This window comes from Marmota marmota, unplaced genomic scaffold (genome assembly GCF_001458135.2).
Source record: "Marmota marmota marmota unplaced genomic scaffold, marMar, whole genome shotgun sequence".
Lineage (NCBI taxonomy): Eukaryota > Metazoa > Chordata > Mammalia > Rodentia > Sciuridae > Marmota > Marmota marmota.
The window spans coordinates 23,929,726-23,945,972 of record NW_026000229.1 but is presented as its reverse complement, the minus strand read 5'-3'; the positions used below and the strand labels follow the sequence as shown (position 1 = coordinate 23,945,972).

The 16,247-nt window shown below is 36.3% G+C and overlaps 1 protein-coding gene across 3 annotated transcripts in view; it reads right to left on the bottom strand.

Annotated features, from left to right (window-relative positions):
• The window catches only part of Mns1 (meiosis specific nuclear structural 1), a 53,102-nt gene extending 45,254 nt beyond the window's left edge, over nt 1–7,848 (bottom strand). For all 3 annotated transcript variants that reach the window (XM_048793857.1, XM_015480623.2, XM_048793856.1), the window contains exons 1-3: nt 7,749–7,848; nt 6,813–7,034; nt 2,013–2,140 (exon numbers count right to left, since the gene is read on the bottom strand). In XM_048793857.1, the coding sequence (XP_048649814.1) occupies nt 2,013–2,140; nt 6,813–7,034; nt 7,749–7,751 (353 nt within the window). In that variant the 5' untranslated portion in view covers nt 7,752–7,848. The remainder of the gene's footprint in view (nt 1–2,012; nt 2,141–6,812; nt 7,035–7,748) is intronic.
• Nucleotides 7,849–16,247: the final 8,399 nt, after the last annotated feature.

Below are 16,247 nucleotides of genomic sequence, written 5' to 3'. Positions count from 1 at the left end.
ATGGCTCACACACAAAATAAAAAATAAAACTTGAAAATTCTGGCACTGTTAAGTGAACGTATTCAATTTCAAAGAATATCCAACTGATTGACTCTGTCCTTAATTCTGAAGAGATTTTTTCACAAAGTATAGAATTCTGGATGAGCTATAATTTTTTTCAGCTCTTCAAATCAACCATCTTCTAGTTTTTACTGTTTCTGTTCAAAATTCAGTGACATTTCTTATTATTGCTTATTTGAAGGTAATAGCCTTTTTGTCTGGCTGCTTTATTATTTTTATGTATTTTGTTGTTGCTTTACAGTTCGGGGAATGAATCCAGGATCTCTTGTGTGCTAGGCAAGTGCTCTGTCACTGAGCTACGTTCCCCATCCTTTAAAAAATTACTATTATTTTATATTGTTGGGTTTCAAAAGTTTGACAAGGATGAGTTTAGGTAGAGTTTTTATTATTTTGTGTGTTTGACACTGAGACTTTATGTCTTGTATCATTTTTTCAAAATTCTTGACCAGTATCTCTTCAAATAATGCTTCTACATCATTGTCTTTCATCTATGCAACCAGGACTAAAATTATGTGTGTTAGAACTTTCCACCATAGCCCATATTTCTTTTAAGTTTTTATCTGTATTTTTTATTCTTTTATCTCTCCATGCTTTATTCTACATATTTTACACTAATCTTTCACAAGATATCCATCATGCCTATGTAATAAAATCTAATTAAATTGTATTATTAAGGAATAAGAACTTAAGAGTAAAACTTGATGAATGGTATTGAACATGTTGCCATGAGTTTATCAGACAAGCTCTGCTTTACATAACTCTCAGTTATGTTTTCAGTAACAGCAGAACCCTCCAGAAGAAATGCAGCTACCAATGCCAGGCTCACCAGTTTGGTTCCCTTCCTTTCCCGGTTCTTATTTTTACATTTTCTCCAGACTCTTTTCTCTGAGGGAACATAAATCTGAATCATCTAATCTGCAATGCTAGATGTGGACAACTCTTCTATTTAACTCTTATTATCAGTGATTTAGACAAAGGCATGAGGATATATTTGCTTCATCTTCAAATGATATAATACCCAAGTGATAGCTAACAATGATTAGAGAATTAGGACTTCAAAAAGATAGTTTGAGACTAGTATAGCATATAGATTTTGGCAGTAATTTTAAGCCCACCTCCCCCCCTGGGACTAATAATTTCTTAGAGAATATGATTAAAATTGTAGACCCAGAAAAATACAATATATTTACTGAATATATATTTTAATGAGGTTCAAAATCCCTGAAGCTCATCCATGATTCCTATGATACATAAATAAGTCCTTTGAAATAAAAGGAACAATTATCAAAGTAAATTTCCAATATATTCAACTATACAGAAACAGGAACATTAACTTGGCCATAAGTTTGATCAACAGGTGACATGGCTGTCCCTAAAAAGTCATTTAATCTTAAACATCGTTAAGAAATCTATTCTATGAATCTGACCAAATTTCCTATCTAAATATATGAAATACCATAGTGAAGCTCATCTTTATGTATATCGACAAAGTACTAATTTAAAAAAAAACTATAAATATATAAAAGAAAGACCAGTGAAGTAGAGAAAGGGGATTGGAGGAGGGAAGAAAGGAGGGAAAGGAGAAGTATTGGGGACTTATATTTCATGTTACATGTCAAAGTGAACCCTAATATTATGTATGAATAAAATGAACTAATAAAAAAAGAAATCTATTCTAGAAATAAGTAAGTCTGTTTTTTTGTAAGAAGCCATTTTAAAATTTGTGCTTAAGGGAAAGAACAGAAGGGGCTGATATTTATTAAATATTCAACAATTATTTCTATGAATACAACTTATTTTCTCAAATGAATATTCTGGGATTTAAAGCAATATTTCCAGGCAAAATATTAAATAAGTGCAATGATCTAAACAAAGAAATTTCACTTTCAGGTGCTAAGAATTAAAAGTTTAATAGTAAATAGACTAAATAGAATTGGTAAAAACCACAATACCTGTTTTCTCTTACTTGTTGTCTCATCTTTTCATCCTTTAGACTTTCATGTTTTAATTTTGCCAATTCCAGAGCCAATTTTTCTTCTTGTTCAAGCTGGAGTTCCCTCAATCTCTTGTTTTCTTCTGCCTGAATAAAAAAGACAACTTTAATTATTTGCCCTGAGGAATCAGACTTTTTTTCATCCAAGGTTGAGTTTGTTTATTTTACAATGTAAAACTAAATGCCTTAACAGCAAAGTTCAATTATTTATGTTTTATTTTAAAGTATAAAATATTTCAATAAGTACTTTTTCAAATATTTTATCATGGAAAGATTTGGAAGAATATTAAACAATGTTGAAGGCTATTCGTCACTTATCTTTTCAAAAATTAACATTGTGTTAATTGTTTTTTCTCTTGAATTCCACCCTATTTTCTTATTCTTTCTCTGCTATAATATTTTACAACAAATCTTAGGCATAATGTCATTTACCATGTAAATAATTCAATATGGATTTCTACCTGATAAGAATTTCTTTTTATATAACAACCATGCCATTAAACTGTCTAAATAAATTAATGATTCCTTACTAATACCTACACACATTCAAGCTTTCTCACCTGTCTTATAATTTTTCTTCTGGTTGTTTGTTCATATCAAAATCCAAACAAGGTCCATATCCTGCATGTAGTTATTATTTCTCTTAAGTTTCTTTTATATTCTATAATGGTCACCCACACATACATGCATGCACTGTTTTTCCAAGCCATTGATTTGTTGTAGAAATTAGAACATACAGCTCAAAGAATGTCCCACATTCTGCATTTATTTGAGTGATTGTCAAAAGTATGTCACTTGTTTGTTTTATATTTTATATAAAATGATAGATCTACAAATTCAGATCTGTATTTAAGAAAAATAAAGACTGAAAAAAATGTTCAACATCATCAGCCATCATAAAATGCAAATTAAAATTACACTGAGATATCACTACATCTCTATTAGAATGACTAAAATAAAAAATAGTAGCAACACTAAAAGTGAGAAAATGAGAAACTGCATATTCATAATGTTGGGTGGGAATGTAAAGTAGTACAGCCACTCTGGAAATCAGTCTGGTAGTTTATTATAAAGCTGACATGCAACTACCACACAAATCAACAGCTATACTCTAAGCATGTATCCCAGGGAAACAAAATTTATATTCACTTCAAAATTGGTACCCAAATACTTACAGAGATTTATTCATAATAACCACTGCTAGAAATATACTAGACAACCTTCATCAGATGAATGATCAAGTAAATTTAGGTATATCCACACTTTGGAATACTACTCAGCAATAAAAAGGAATATAAACAACAACTTGGGTGAATCTCCAGGGATAATGCTGAGTGGGGGGAAAAGCCAATTCCCAATATGTTAAATACTGTCTGATACTACCTATGTAACATTCTTGGAACATCCTTTTTTAAAAATTGAGATAATTTACATAGAATAAAATTCATCTTTTACAATCTACAACTCAGTAGCTTTTGTATACTTACAATATTGCGCAACCATTACTATTATCTCTTTAAAAAGATGGACTTTATTTCTTTGGAATTTTGGGTTCATAGAAAAATCAAGCTGAAAATACAGAGTTCCCATATGTTTTTCAAATTTCTTGAGTATATACTTAGAAGCAGAACTGCTCTGTTAGTGTGCTTAACTTTTTAAGTTAAGCATTTATGTAACTTTTTGAAAAGAAAAAATTACAGAGATGAAGGAAAAAAAAGTAGTGGTTGCCAGGCACAGTCAGTGTTGAAAGAAGTGCATGTTACAACAGAGTAGCAGACATGAGATCTGTGTGGTGATAAAATAGTTTTATAATTTAAGATGGTGGTTGAGCACATCGATACATGTAATAAAATAACATATAAGTATACAGATATATTGTGCCAATGTCATTTTCCAGAGTTTGATATTATACTTCAATTTTGTAAGACTTGACCAGTGGTGAGAACTGGCCAAGAGCACAATGGAGCTCTCCGTACCATGTATGCAAATTCCTGAGAATCTATAATCATTTCAACATAAAAAGTTAAAGAGAGGAACAAAAACAACCAGATATGGGGGAAACAATAGAGTGCAGACTACGGTAAATTAACCTATTAAAAGTGAAACACATAACCACACCAGAGGAGAACAGGAACTGGACGTGAACTTTGGGAAACAATGTTTGACTCGATAATGGGAGACTAAAGATAGAAAGAACTATACCAGTCTATACTACAGAAGTAAATTTGTTTCTCGTAGGGGTGCAGGTAAGCAATTCCAAAAGTACTTTATTTGTATAGTAGGGTTGAAAGAATAAAGGAAAGCTATGTAGATATCAATAGCCAACCTTCTTTTTGTTGGAGAAGGCAATTACAAATAAGGAAAGGGAGAAGAGTGAAATGCAGGGTACACTGCCAGGCTGGCAAGGCAATGGTTTTATTTCAGTCTGAGTCTAAAGGCTTGAGAACCAGAAGGACCTACATATAGTTCCTGTCCAAAGACCAGCAACGTAAGACCTAAGAAGGGCTAATGTTTCAGTTTGAGGCCAATGGCAGGGAAAAAGCATCAGTCAGGCAGGAAGAATTCTCTCCTATCTGGTGAAGGGTCAGTATTTTTGTTCAGTTCAAGCTTTCAACTGACTGGATGAGGCCCACCCTCACTAGGGAGGGCAATCTGCTTTACTCAATCTACCAATTTAAATGTTAGTCTTAGCCCAAACACCAGAACAATGTTAGATCAAATAACCTGAGCACACCATGGCCCTGTCAAGTTGAAACAAAATTAACCACCACAAGCCTAAAACATTTTGTTCTGATAAAAAGCAAGGAAGATATCAAAGATTAAGGGTGTCTTGTTAAAAGAGCACAGAAGCAATATAAAAAAGCATTCATTGGCCAAGGACAAGATAATTTAAGCATCAAAAAGAATAATAATGTAATTATAAGTATATAAAGACTCATGAGTTCAGATATTTTAAAAAACATTCAAAAACTAAAGAAAACAAAATTTTTAAACAACATAGATATCAATCTACTCTAAAATTAACTATTTATCCCCCTTTCCAGTAAGAACAAATGAGTCTAGTTGATGAGGAAAAGTTCATTTTGAAGGAATTTTCGCTAATTAAATGTGAAAGGAAAAATAGAAAAATCAGTGTATTGCAACTCCTAATGAAAGAAAAAATTCTTTGTGAAACTACCTATGAAAGTTTGATGAGAACTTTTATAATTAAGGAAGGAGGCTGTCTCACTGAACCCAGTGGTTAACACTGGTATTATTAAAAGTGGAATGACCAGACCTCATGTTCTTTATGTGACACAATGCCAGTATCACCTATGAAGTATTCTTGCCAAGAGACCTGATCTCAAACTAATCACATCTTTAGGGCTAACTTCCATTTAGAGGAAATATAAGAGGTAGAGACATAAAGTAAAGAAAACATGAGGAAACAAACAGATAAATACAGAATGTGGAATACTAAACAACTGCCCTAGTTAATTTTAACAAGTTAAAAATATGAGGTTAGGTCTGGGGTTGTAGCTCAGTGGTACAGTGCTTACCTAGCATATATGAAGCACTGGGTTCGATCCTCAGCACCACATAAAAATAAATAAATAAAATAAAGGTATTGTGTCCATCTACAACTAAAGAAATATTTATAAAACATGAAATTAAAAACACAGAGGATGAAAGAGGAGCTGTTTTAGATTAAGAGGGATTTAGACATAGCAAGCAAATATACTGTATGAACTGTATTGGGCCCTGATTAAAACAAAAAAATGTTAAAGCCAATTTTTGATACAGTCACGGAAATTTGTTTAAGAAATGGGTAAAAAGAAACTATCCATATTTTGTTTGATGCATACTAAAATATGCAGAGAGAGAGATGGTATAATATCTGGGATTTTCTCGAAAAATAATAGAAAAAAATTGAATAGAATCTGCTTGCTCAGAGTTAAAAAAAAAATCACATCTAAGCTTTTGGAATTTGGAACACAAAGGAACGGATACAACTTTTAAAACTTGTTTTTTTTCCTATTCCCTGCAATATCCTACAAGATGGGGAATATACAGCCGGCACTCAAAAAACTAGTATCATAATATTTCCTTCACATTTATGAGACTTCATTTCTCTCCTGTATCTCACTTCTTATCAGTTTCCCTTTTTCTATCAATTTGATCCTTTAAAATATTTAGAAATAGCATTGACATAGCATATATGTGGTACCTGAATTATTCAAAGTAGTATTTAAAACAGGAATAAATTTATACCTAATACTTAAGTGTTCGGTTTCTACCATTTCATAATATACCTGTTTAATTTCAGTAAATTCAGAAGACATCCTTATATTTTTGTCCTTAGAAATATAAAGTAACACATGAACTGTGGAAGTTAATAATTATGCATTTCACATTTATGTTAAAAAATCTGGGCACTTCTTCTTGCCAAGAACTAGGCACAACAAGGGTTGTGCATGTATTTACTTATTACCAAAAATTTCTGAGTAGGAGGTACTATTATTACTCCCCAAATTGTACATGAAGATAAAAAGTAAAAGCAAAATACCTGAGATTCTGAAGCTATGATATAGTATAAGATTTTAAAAGCCAGTCTAGCTCCAGAAAGTTGGCTCTTCATAACCATACTAGATGACTTACAATAAGGCATCCCTTACCTGACATTTGTCTTTCTAAACAACTACAGTATTAGCAGTTGGCTTTTATCATTTCTAAGGTGAAAATGAAGGGGGAAAAATGTAACTATCATAGTAAAACTTACTTTTTGGATGGCTTCTTCCATATCCAACTCGAACTGTTCATTCTGTAATAATCTGAGGAATCTCCTGCACTCAATACTGTCATCAGTTTTATTCTTCTCCATTTGCTTGCTGATTTGAGTCTGCATCTCTTTTAGTGCTTTAATATCCAAATTTCTACGAAAGTTTTCATCTACTAATTTCTGATGCCTTTCACTAAAGTTCAAAGTTCTCTTTGGGGTAGCCTATAATGGATAAAATGTGCATATTGAAATATTCCAAAGTCCGATTTTAAAAATAGATTGAGATAATATAACAAAATAAATAATAATAATGAAGAGTCTTTGGCTTCCTTCCTAAATTCAGAGAATACCTAATAAAAGAGTAAATGTAGTAGCTTAACACTTCATTAATTAAATAATTATTAGTATTATTCTCTATTTCATAGATGAGGCATGAAAAGCAAAAGTAATTAAACCCAAGGTCCCGCAGCTTCTAAGCACCAACACTAGGCTTCAAAGATAGGCCGTGGAACTGTACAGACCCAGCTGTTAACCACTACCCCGGGAATTCCTCCTCTCATTCCACCCACCACCACCACACCACATGGCCACAAAGTACTCTTCAGAAGCTGCCCAGCTTTTCCTAATATAAACTAATAGGTAAACCGCTGCTACTAATCTGTTGGCTCTGTCCCAGACCCATATCTCCACTCACTGATACAGAATTCCTATAAAGCAGATTTAAAAATAGATCTACTACTGTGTAGGGCGGGGGTGGGGGGTGCCAGTGAACGGAAATCACTGCGACTGCCCCTTAAGTAACAGCACCCGACGCCCCTGAAAAGCAAACACAAGTTTCCCACTCAGCTCTCAGATTAAGCACTTCCGAGTCCTTTTTCAGAGGTAGACGAGCTTTAAACCATAAATAAGTAGTTCTGAGTCCCTCAACTGGCTCACCATCTTGGCTCCCACTGCCACCACCTTTCTGCAAACGCAGGCTCCACCAGGTAGAAGGACACTGGCTGGACCGCGCACTCCAGTGTTTACGCGGTGTCCCGGCAACCGCCGCCACCCGCCCGCCCGGCCCGCGCAGGACGCGGCTTCCCATTGGTCACGGAAAGATCCAATCAACATTGAGCTTCTTCGGAGGCAGGCAGAGGGGCTCCTTCTAATAGGTCTGAACTAGACAGGCGCCAAGTTCAGATCATCGCAGGTCCGGCTGCAAGGCTTTTGCAGACCGCTAGGGAGCTCAAGATTTCCCTCCAGCGTCTGTACGCTGGGTTAGAAGCCACGCTGAGACCGGTGCAAACTATTTGCAAGAAATACACAAACTATTGTTTAGTATATTGGGTCGAAGACGCTTTCACGCCCTGAGCATCCTGTGCCTTCAGTGCCTACCCTGCCTAGGCAGTGGGAGTCCTGGCCGCCGGCTGCTGTGCTGGGTTACAGTGGGTGGTTTGTGCTTCCAGGAACCTTCACCTCGCCCTTCACAGACACTGTTAATAAACTTTGGGGATAAAATATGCAAAGCCACCTGGATCTTAATTCTGCCATATGGTCCAGGTACCAATGAGAGAACAGAACAGATGATAGCCCAAATTAGTCTGACTTTTTTCACTGTCGGTTAGATACAAAAGTCCATTTTAAAGAATTTTAAGTACAAGAAATGATCAGAGAAATTAGATATACTGATTTTACAGATGATATATTTGAGAAACTGTCAAAGCTAAATTTGTTTTCAAAGATAGTAGCATAACTTACTCTGTGTTATCCTAATTTCAAGTCCATCCTGGGTACTAATATTTTTGCTTAAAGATTGATAATAAAAAGGACTTAACTTTTTTTCCACATGTAAAATGCTAAGAAATTGCCCTCACAACCTTACCACCAGGGAAAAGTTGAACAAACTAAAAATAGTTTGAAGTCTCTGGCACTTTAAGCTATAGCTAATATTAAACACAGCCTAAGTCCTAGTTACACTAAATGCCTATTAGTTCCTATTATCCAACAAATCGCATTCAGCTTTCAACAACAACAAGGCTAAAGGTGAGTTGCTAAAAGGCACAGTAAGCATTTGAACCAGATTAGGTATGATGCATTTGAGGATTATTAAATGGGAATTTTAAATAACTGAGTAATGTGCTAAGGACTGAAAAAATGTGAATAACATGCAATTATAGAATGAGTAATATGAATAGAGAGATGGAAACTTAAAGAATCCTAAGGAAATGCTGGAAATGGAAAACACTATAAAAAATGAAGAATGCCTTTGATGGTCTTATCAGTAGATGGACACAAGTGAAAATCAGTAAACATGAAAGTATATCAATAGAAAGTTTCCAAACTGAAATGCTGAGAGATGAATAACAAGTTAAATAACCCTACTGCGCATTTAGACCTCATGTTAGATGCAAATTCTTCTCCTACATGAAAAGACTACTTATGAGAGGCATGGGAGGGGGAGGGGTATCAAAGTTTTGGTCTTTTGAGGCTCTTAGAATCCCAGTTACCACAAATATAAAATTGTCTGAAATGTGTTCACATGCAAAAAAATTTGAATCTAATATGCATCTCTTAACATGCATAAAATTCCCTGTTAGTCTAAAAACCTCCACAGGAACTCTATAAAATAATATGGTATAAATACATATATATGTATACCTATACATACACATACATATAATTTTATTTTTAACTGATACATAAAACCAAAATTTTTTACATATTAACAGGGTACCATGGAATGTTTCAATACTTGTATATATTACATATTTAAATCAGGCCAAATATATATCTTTTTAAGCATTTATCATTTCTTTTTTTAATATTTATTTTTTAGCTGTAGTTGGACACAACACCTTTATTTCACTTGTTTATTTTTGTATGTGGCACTGAGGATCGAACCCAGGGTCTCACTCATGCGAGGTGAGCGCTCCACCGCTGAGCCAAACCCCAGCCCTTATCATTTCTTTATGATGAAAACTTTCTATCCTTTCTTCAATTTTTTAAAAATGTATGTCACATTATTGTAATTTACAATCACTCCACCGTGCACACTAGACTTGTTACTCCTATCTAACTTACTACCCATTGATCAAGCTTTTCCCATCCTTCCCTCCTTCCCTTACTTCCACTGGTCTCTAGTAACCACTAATCTCCTTTCAGTCTCTATTGGATCAGCTCTTTTAGATTGTACATGAGGGAGAACAATATTGTACTTGCTTTCCTGTTCCTGCCTTATTTCACTTAACAAAATGATCTCTGGTTCACCATCTTGTAATAAATGACAGGGTTTCATATTTTTTATGCCTGAATAGTATTCCATTTTGTTTATATAGCACATTTCCTTCATTCATTAGTTGATGATCACTTACATTGTTTCCAGTTCTTGGCTATTGTGAATAGTGCTGCAACTTTCTGATTTCCTTGGGATATATATATATATATTCACTAGGAGGATTGCTGGATCAGATTTTAGCTCTATTTTTAAGGTTTTTGAGAAAACTTTATACTGCTTTGCATAATGGCTATACTAATTTACAATCTCACCAACAATGTGCAAATGTTCTCTTTTCTCCCCATTCTCACCAGCATCTGTTATCTTTAGTCTTTTTTAGCCATTCTTATTGGGGCGAGTTAATATATCATTGTGATTTTCATTTGCATTTTCCTAATGATTGATGTTGATCAATTTTTCATGTGCCTGTTGGACACTTGTATATATATTTTTTGAGAAATGTCTATTTAGATCTGTTGCTGGTTTTTTACCAGATTATTTGTTGTTTTGCTATTAAATCTTTGGAATTCCTTTATGTAGTCTGGATATTATCAGATGTATAGTTTGCAAATATTTTCCCTGGTTCTGGAGATTGCTACTATACTCTGTTAATTGTTTTTAGTTTTTTCATTTGTCTATTTTTGCTTTTGTTTCTTATATTTTGGTGGGTCTTATCCAAAAAATCTTTGCCTATTACAAAAAGAAAGAAAGAACTGCCCATTTACAGGGACCACCACTTGACCGTTCTCACAAGATACCACACCCTTCACTCTGTTCCCATCAAAGCCCAAAGCCTCATCCGCAAAATACTGTGAACCCCAAGAAGCGGCCCACAGTCAAGCAAATCTTACAGCACCCATGGCTGAGGCAGGGTGAGCAGTATGTACCCCATCATTATAGTGTGGCACTCCCCAAACACCCAGAACCCCCAGGAATAATAATCCTGTTTGACAAGTGTTTTGATTCATACAAAATCTGGGTGTCTCTGGCCAAGAGGAAGCTCAATGCCACAATGGCTACGTACCTGATACTGAAGCATCAGAAAGGCCAAGGGATAGGCGTTTCTGAGGGTTATGCCTCACCCATACCCCAAGGATTTTCCGATGTCCCTGTCCTCCCACAGAGGAGCGCCAGCAAGCCTGCCCTTTACATCTTCCCCTTGTCCTGTGAGCATCAGATGCCTGAGGATGCTCAACAGCCAGGGCAAAGGGGCATCAGAAGTGCCACCCTGCCTGCCATTCCTCTCCGCTTCCTGCCTGCAGTGCCATCCAAGATGACAAGAATCATCTGAGGCAAAATAAGCCTGCTTGCTGTTGGGTTAAGGTGGGAAGCTAAACCAACAGGACTGAGTCTCAGGAAAGGTTGCTGGGAAACAGAAATCAATCTGTTCACTGAAAATCGGGACTTGAAGTGGAGCCAGAGGAAGGCAGGAGAGGAGGGAGGGATGCAGGAAGAGCTTTGAAGGGAGAACAGCCATAGCCAATGGGATTGGTCACCATGCGACTGTGGATGAGCCCTGGCTCCGTATCCAATGGGCATGTCCCAGAGTTGCTTCTCTGATGTCATGCTGTCCTGGGAGTTGCATTGTGGACTCTGGCTCCACGTTCTTACACAGGAACACCTGGGGCCCACAGGTGTGCTACTGAATTATGCAGGTAAGTTCTTGTGGATTGGATATCACATTTTGAAAATCTCCACCCCTGTCATGGGTGACCTTTCAGGGCCATACCTGGAGAAAAGGAAAACCCAGAACTGCCTGAAGTTGGAAAAAAGGACCGCTGTCCAAGGAGGGGTCATTCTGCATGGAGTGCCAGGTGGGCAGATGTCCACACAACAGAGTGGATGAAGAGCAGGCTTTTGAATTCCTGAGTTAAAATTCTTACTTTGCAAAGCACCTGGTAGGGAAGCCCTGGTAGGTTTTCATTTTACCTTATTTTTGCAAACAGAATGATCAAAGAAAGGAAAGGAATTTGGGGAGCAGAGGTGAGGGAGCATCAGAGTCTTCCCTAGTGAAAGAGATGATCTAGGGTGTGAACTGAAGGACATGTGGCATGGGAACATTTACAAATTGGTGCATGAGCTGTGCTCTTAAACCATGGTGTTGTACACCTATAATCTCAATGGGTCAGGAGGTTGAAGCAAGAGGATCACAAGTTCAAAACCAACCTCAGCAACTTAGCAAGGCCCAAAGCAACTTAGCGAGACCCTATCTCATAATTTAAAAAATAAATAAAAGGGCTGAGAATGTAGCTCAGTGGTTTGGTGTACCTGGGTTCTAGCCCCAGTACCAAAACAAAACAAACAACAACAAAAAAGAAAGGAATGAAGGAAGGAAGGAAGGAAGGAAATAAAAAAGAAAAAGAAAACTGACCAGATAGAACCAGCAGGTCAGGGTCCTCTGAGCACATCTGTTAACCTGTGGATCCATCCCTGCCCACCAGGGGGCACCCTGTAACCAACCTGGGCTCTCAGGAGTTGACTAGGCTGAGTCTTCAGCAGGCCTCAGGGCCTAGGGTGGATTGGCTCTTTGACTTGCCCTTTCTGGATTCCTTGGCCCTTCCAGGGTGCTAACCCCAGAGGGAAGAAAGCCAAGTGGGGGGAAAGGAGAGGTGCAACCCCCACTCCAGATTCAGGAGTTCTGTTTGGTCTGCCCCCAGGGATCTTTGAAAGAATGCTGCTCAGGGATCTTTGAAAGAATGTTCTGGAGTGGCTGGAGTTGGGGCCCAGTGACAAGGGAGCCATTTAGACTTGGACCTGGAAGTGGATGTGGAAGAAATGTAATCTCTTGTCCTAGAAGAGCTTGTTAAATGCCTTTGTCTTCTCTCTTATTTTGTATTAAGTATTTTGCATCAGTCAGGCACCTCTCACTACAGTAAAATACTTGGAGCACTTTACCTCACTGGGTAAATCACAGAGGCTAGAGCAGCTTTTTGAAGGCTGAGGGGTGTAGGTTAAGGAGCAGAAGGCTCTAATCTCCTGGAGGAGGCAGCAGGACATCTAAACTTTCTTGCATTGTCTCATACATGAACTTTTGGAAGATACCTCATATCTAAACCATAACAGTAGGTGCACTACCACTATGCTACATCCCCAGCCTACCCCCAAATAAGAGCACGTGAGGACTGGAAATCCACCAGCTCATGTGTCCACAAGATAACACGTGCTTCGGGTCATGGAGCAGAAAATCAGAAGGAGCCTTGGTTCTTTTTGACCACAGAGCTGGCACACCAGCCTGGGCTTCCCAGCTCCTGACTTTATGTTATATAAAAAAAACGTAATAAATGCCTAATTAGTCTAAGCCTCCATGTCCCCTTCTCTCTGTAGTAGTCTATTACTGTTAGTCAAATGCAATTCCTCCCTGATACAACCACTATCTGTTTAATCTCATGGGTAAAATGATTAAGAAAAACATCTTACAGTCTTTATTGCTTTTTTTAATCAATATTTTATTCTAAATATTATTATTAAATAAAATGAAAAACCTCTGATTTTCCTTCTCACATTTTCACTCTCCCCTTTTTATCTTCCAGAAGCTACAAGCCAATTCCTTTTCTTTAATCCCTGGTTTCACAGTCTAGACAAATTTTGATTCTTGCTTTTGTTCTCCAAACTATCAATACAACACATTTGCCTGATAATCTGCTACTTCTAAGAGTCATAATAATTTATAAATTGGATAAGTATGTATTTTATATGTTTTTGGCTATCTCACATATAAAAATATATACCAGAACTAGGACAATGGGGAGGCCTGATGGACACCACTAGAATATTTCTACCAATAGAAACTTAGCAGCAATCTTTGAATTTGGTTATTCAACTAGTTACCAATGCATTCATTCTAATAATGTACTACCAATATTTCTATACTTTTTCTATAAAAATTTACTGGGCAATTTTTCCAAAAAGTCTTCACTAAAGTCCAAATAAATTATGATTTCTTCATTGCTCTTATCTAACAAGGTTTGATTGATTTCTTGACAACCAAATAACAAATCATTTTGGTTGCACGTATTCAGGTCAACATTGTTTACTTGAAAAGCTCACAGATCAATAAATATAAATGTCACTAAAGCATTAACAAGGTAGAATTATGATCACCAAGTGCTAACTTTAAAAGGTAAACACTATTATGCTTTATTAAACCTGAAATTATATTACTTGCAAAATAGACTTCTAAATCACACTAAATATGTTATTTTTGCCAGGAAATAATTAACTTAAAGACTAATTCACCAATCAGATGTACAAAGTACTTCACTTGTCAATACAAAGATTAGTAGGCAGTTAATTGTCATCTACCATTCACTTCTTAAAATACGCAGGTACTATTTCAGAATAGTTTAACCGTATTACTAATTGTCTAAATTTACCAAAATTTGTTTAGCACTGAGCCCTGAGCATGGTATAGCTTAACAAATATACATTGAAGAATTGGCCATGTCTATAGAATGCAGTAATTTGAGAGGATGATCAGAAGAGTAATTCAGAAGGAGAATCAGTCCTGTAGGAGGAGGGAAGGGTATTACATTTAATCCACAGAAAAACAAAGGAGCAATCATGTAGGTCAAGACATGTAGGTTGATGTAAAAGAATTTTTTAAAAGGTTGAAATGTGGGTTGGTTTGCATGTTTTTAACCACAAGAGTGAGGAAAGTCAGAAAGTCGACAGAACTCTGATCAGGTAGAGTGGAATTCACACTGGCATTGGCAATAGGATTCAGTTGCCTTGGCAAAAGGACTCCCACCTTAAGTAATGGCACTATGATAAGTAATATGTAAACTAATGAAAGGTAAGGAAGGACACACAGAGGTTGAAGGAAATTGTGGTGAAAGTGTGAGAAATGTATATATGCAGCAGGGACCAAGGCCATGAGGAAAAGAACATAAAGAATAAATTCTTAAAAAGCTTAACTTGAGCCTCAAAAGAATTTGTGGGAGCTGCAAACTTTTTGTTCCTCTCTGTCCTGGGGTCATGTACAACATGGTTGCGTATCTATGTTATCTCCCCTGTTCTACTTATTGGCTTTACTGTCTGAGAGAAACAGAAGGCACTAACTTACCCTCTTGGTGGCTCTGTGTCAACTGGTCAGCATTGGGTGAAGCGGCAGCCTGTTAGATTTCTCTTCGTGGCACAACCATCTCCCCAAAGGGTTGGAGTCTCTGTGGTGTGGGTAGGAGATGGGGATAGGTTGAGAGCAAAACACCTGCACTCAATGGAATGTGAGTTAGAATTTAATTCCAAACAGCAACAGAGCAGCGCTGCAGAATATTTTAGCAAACAAGTATTCCTTTTCATTATTATTTGCTTTTCTAGTTGAAGACCTTTGGTTCTACAGGGAATGTTAGTCATAGCTACTCATTTCTAATCTATCCATGAGTGTTAGAGAAGAATCCATGTACTTTAATAGGTTGTGTCTCCAAGAAAAAGATTTTGGGGGCAAAACAGCCTAACAGTTATTACTTTTAGAAAGTTAATAGACTTCACAGTGTTAGTGCAGTTTTAGGTTTTACAGAAAATTTGACAGAATACATCAAATTTCCCTTTGTTCTCTACACCTATAGTTTCCCTTATTATTGGCAATATACGTTTGTGTGGTACATTTGTTGTAAATTATGAACCACTATCAATACTTTATCATTAATTAAAGTCCATAGTTTACATTAGAGCTCACTCTGTTTTGTACAGATATATGGGTTTTTACAAATGCATAAAGTCATGCATACGCCATTATAGGATCATAAAGAATAGTTTCACCACCATAAAAATCCTCAGTGCTATACTGATTCACCTCTTCCTCCCTCCCTCCATTCCTCCCTCCCAGGTCCCAAATCCCTGGAAACCACACATCTTTCTACTGCCTCCATACTTTTGCCTTTTCTAGAATGTCATATAGTTGGGATCAGACAATATGTGGCCTTGGCTTCTTTCTCTTAGCAATATTTAAGTTTCCTCCATATTTTCTTGTGTCTTGATAGCTTCATTTATTTTTATCACTAAATAATATTCCATTGTATGTCATTTAAAAAAATATTATATTTAAAGATTATTTCTAGTGATAAATTATTACTATCATAAATGATACTTATTGTTAAGGGAAGATTTATGCCCTCCCAGCATTAAGGCAAAAATCTTCGGTTCATTTCCCTTTGGAAAATGGCTTTTTACCTACAGGTCTA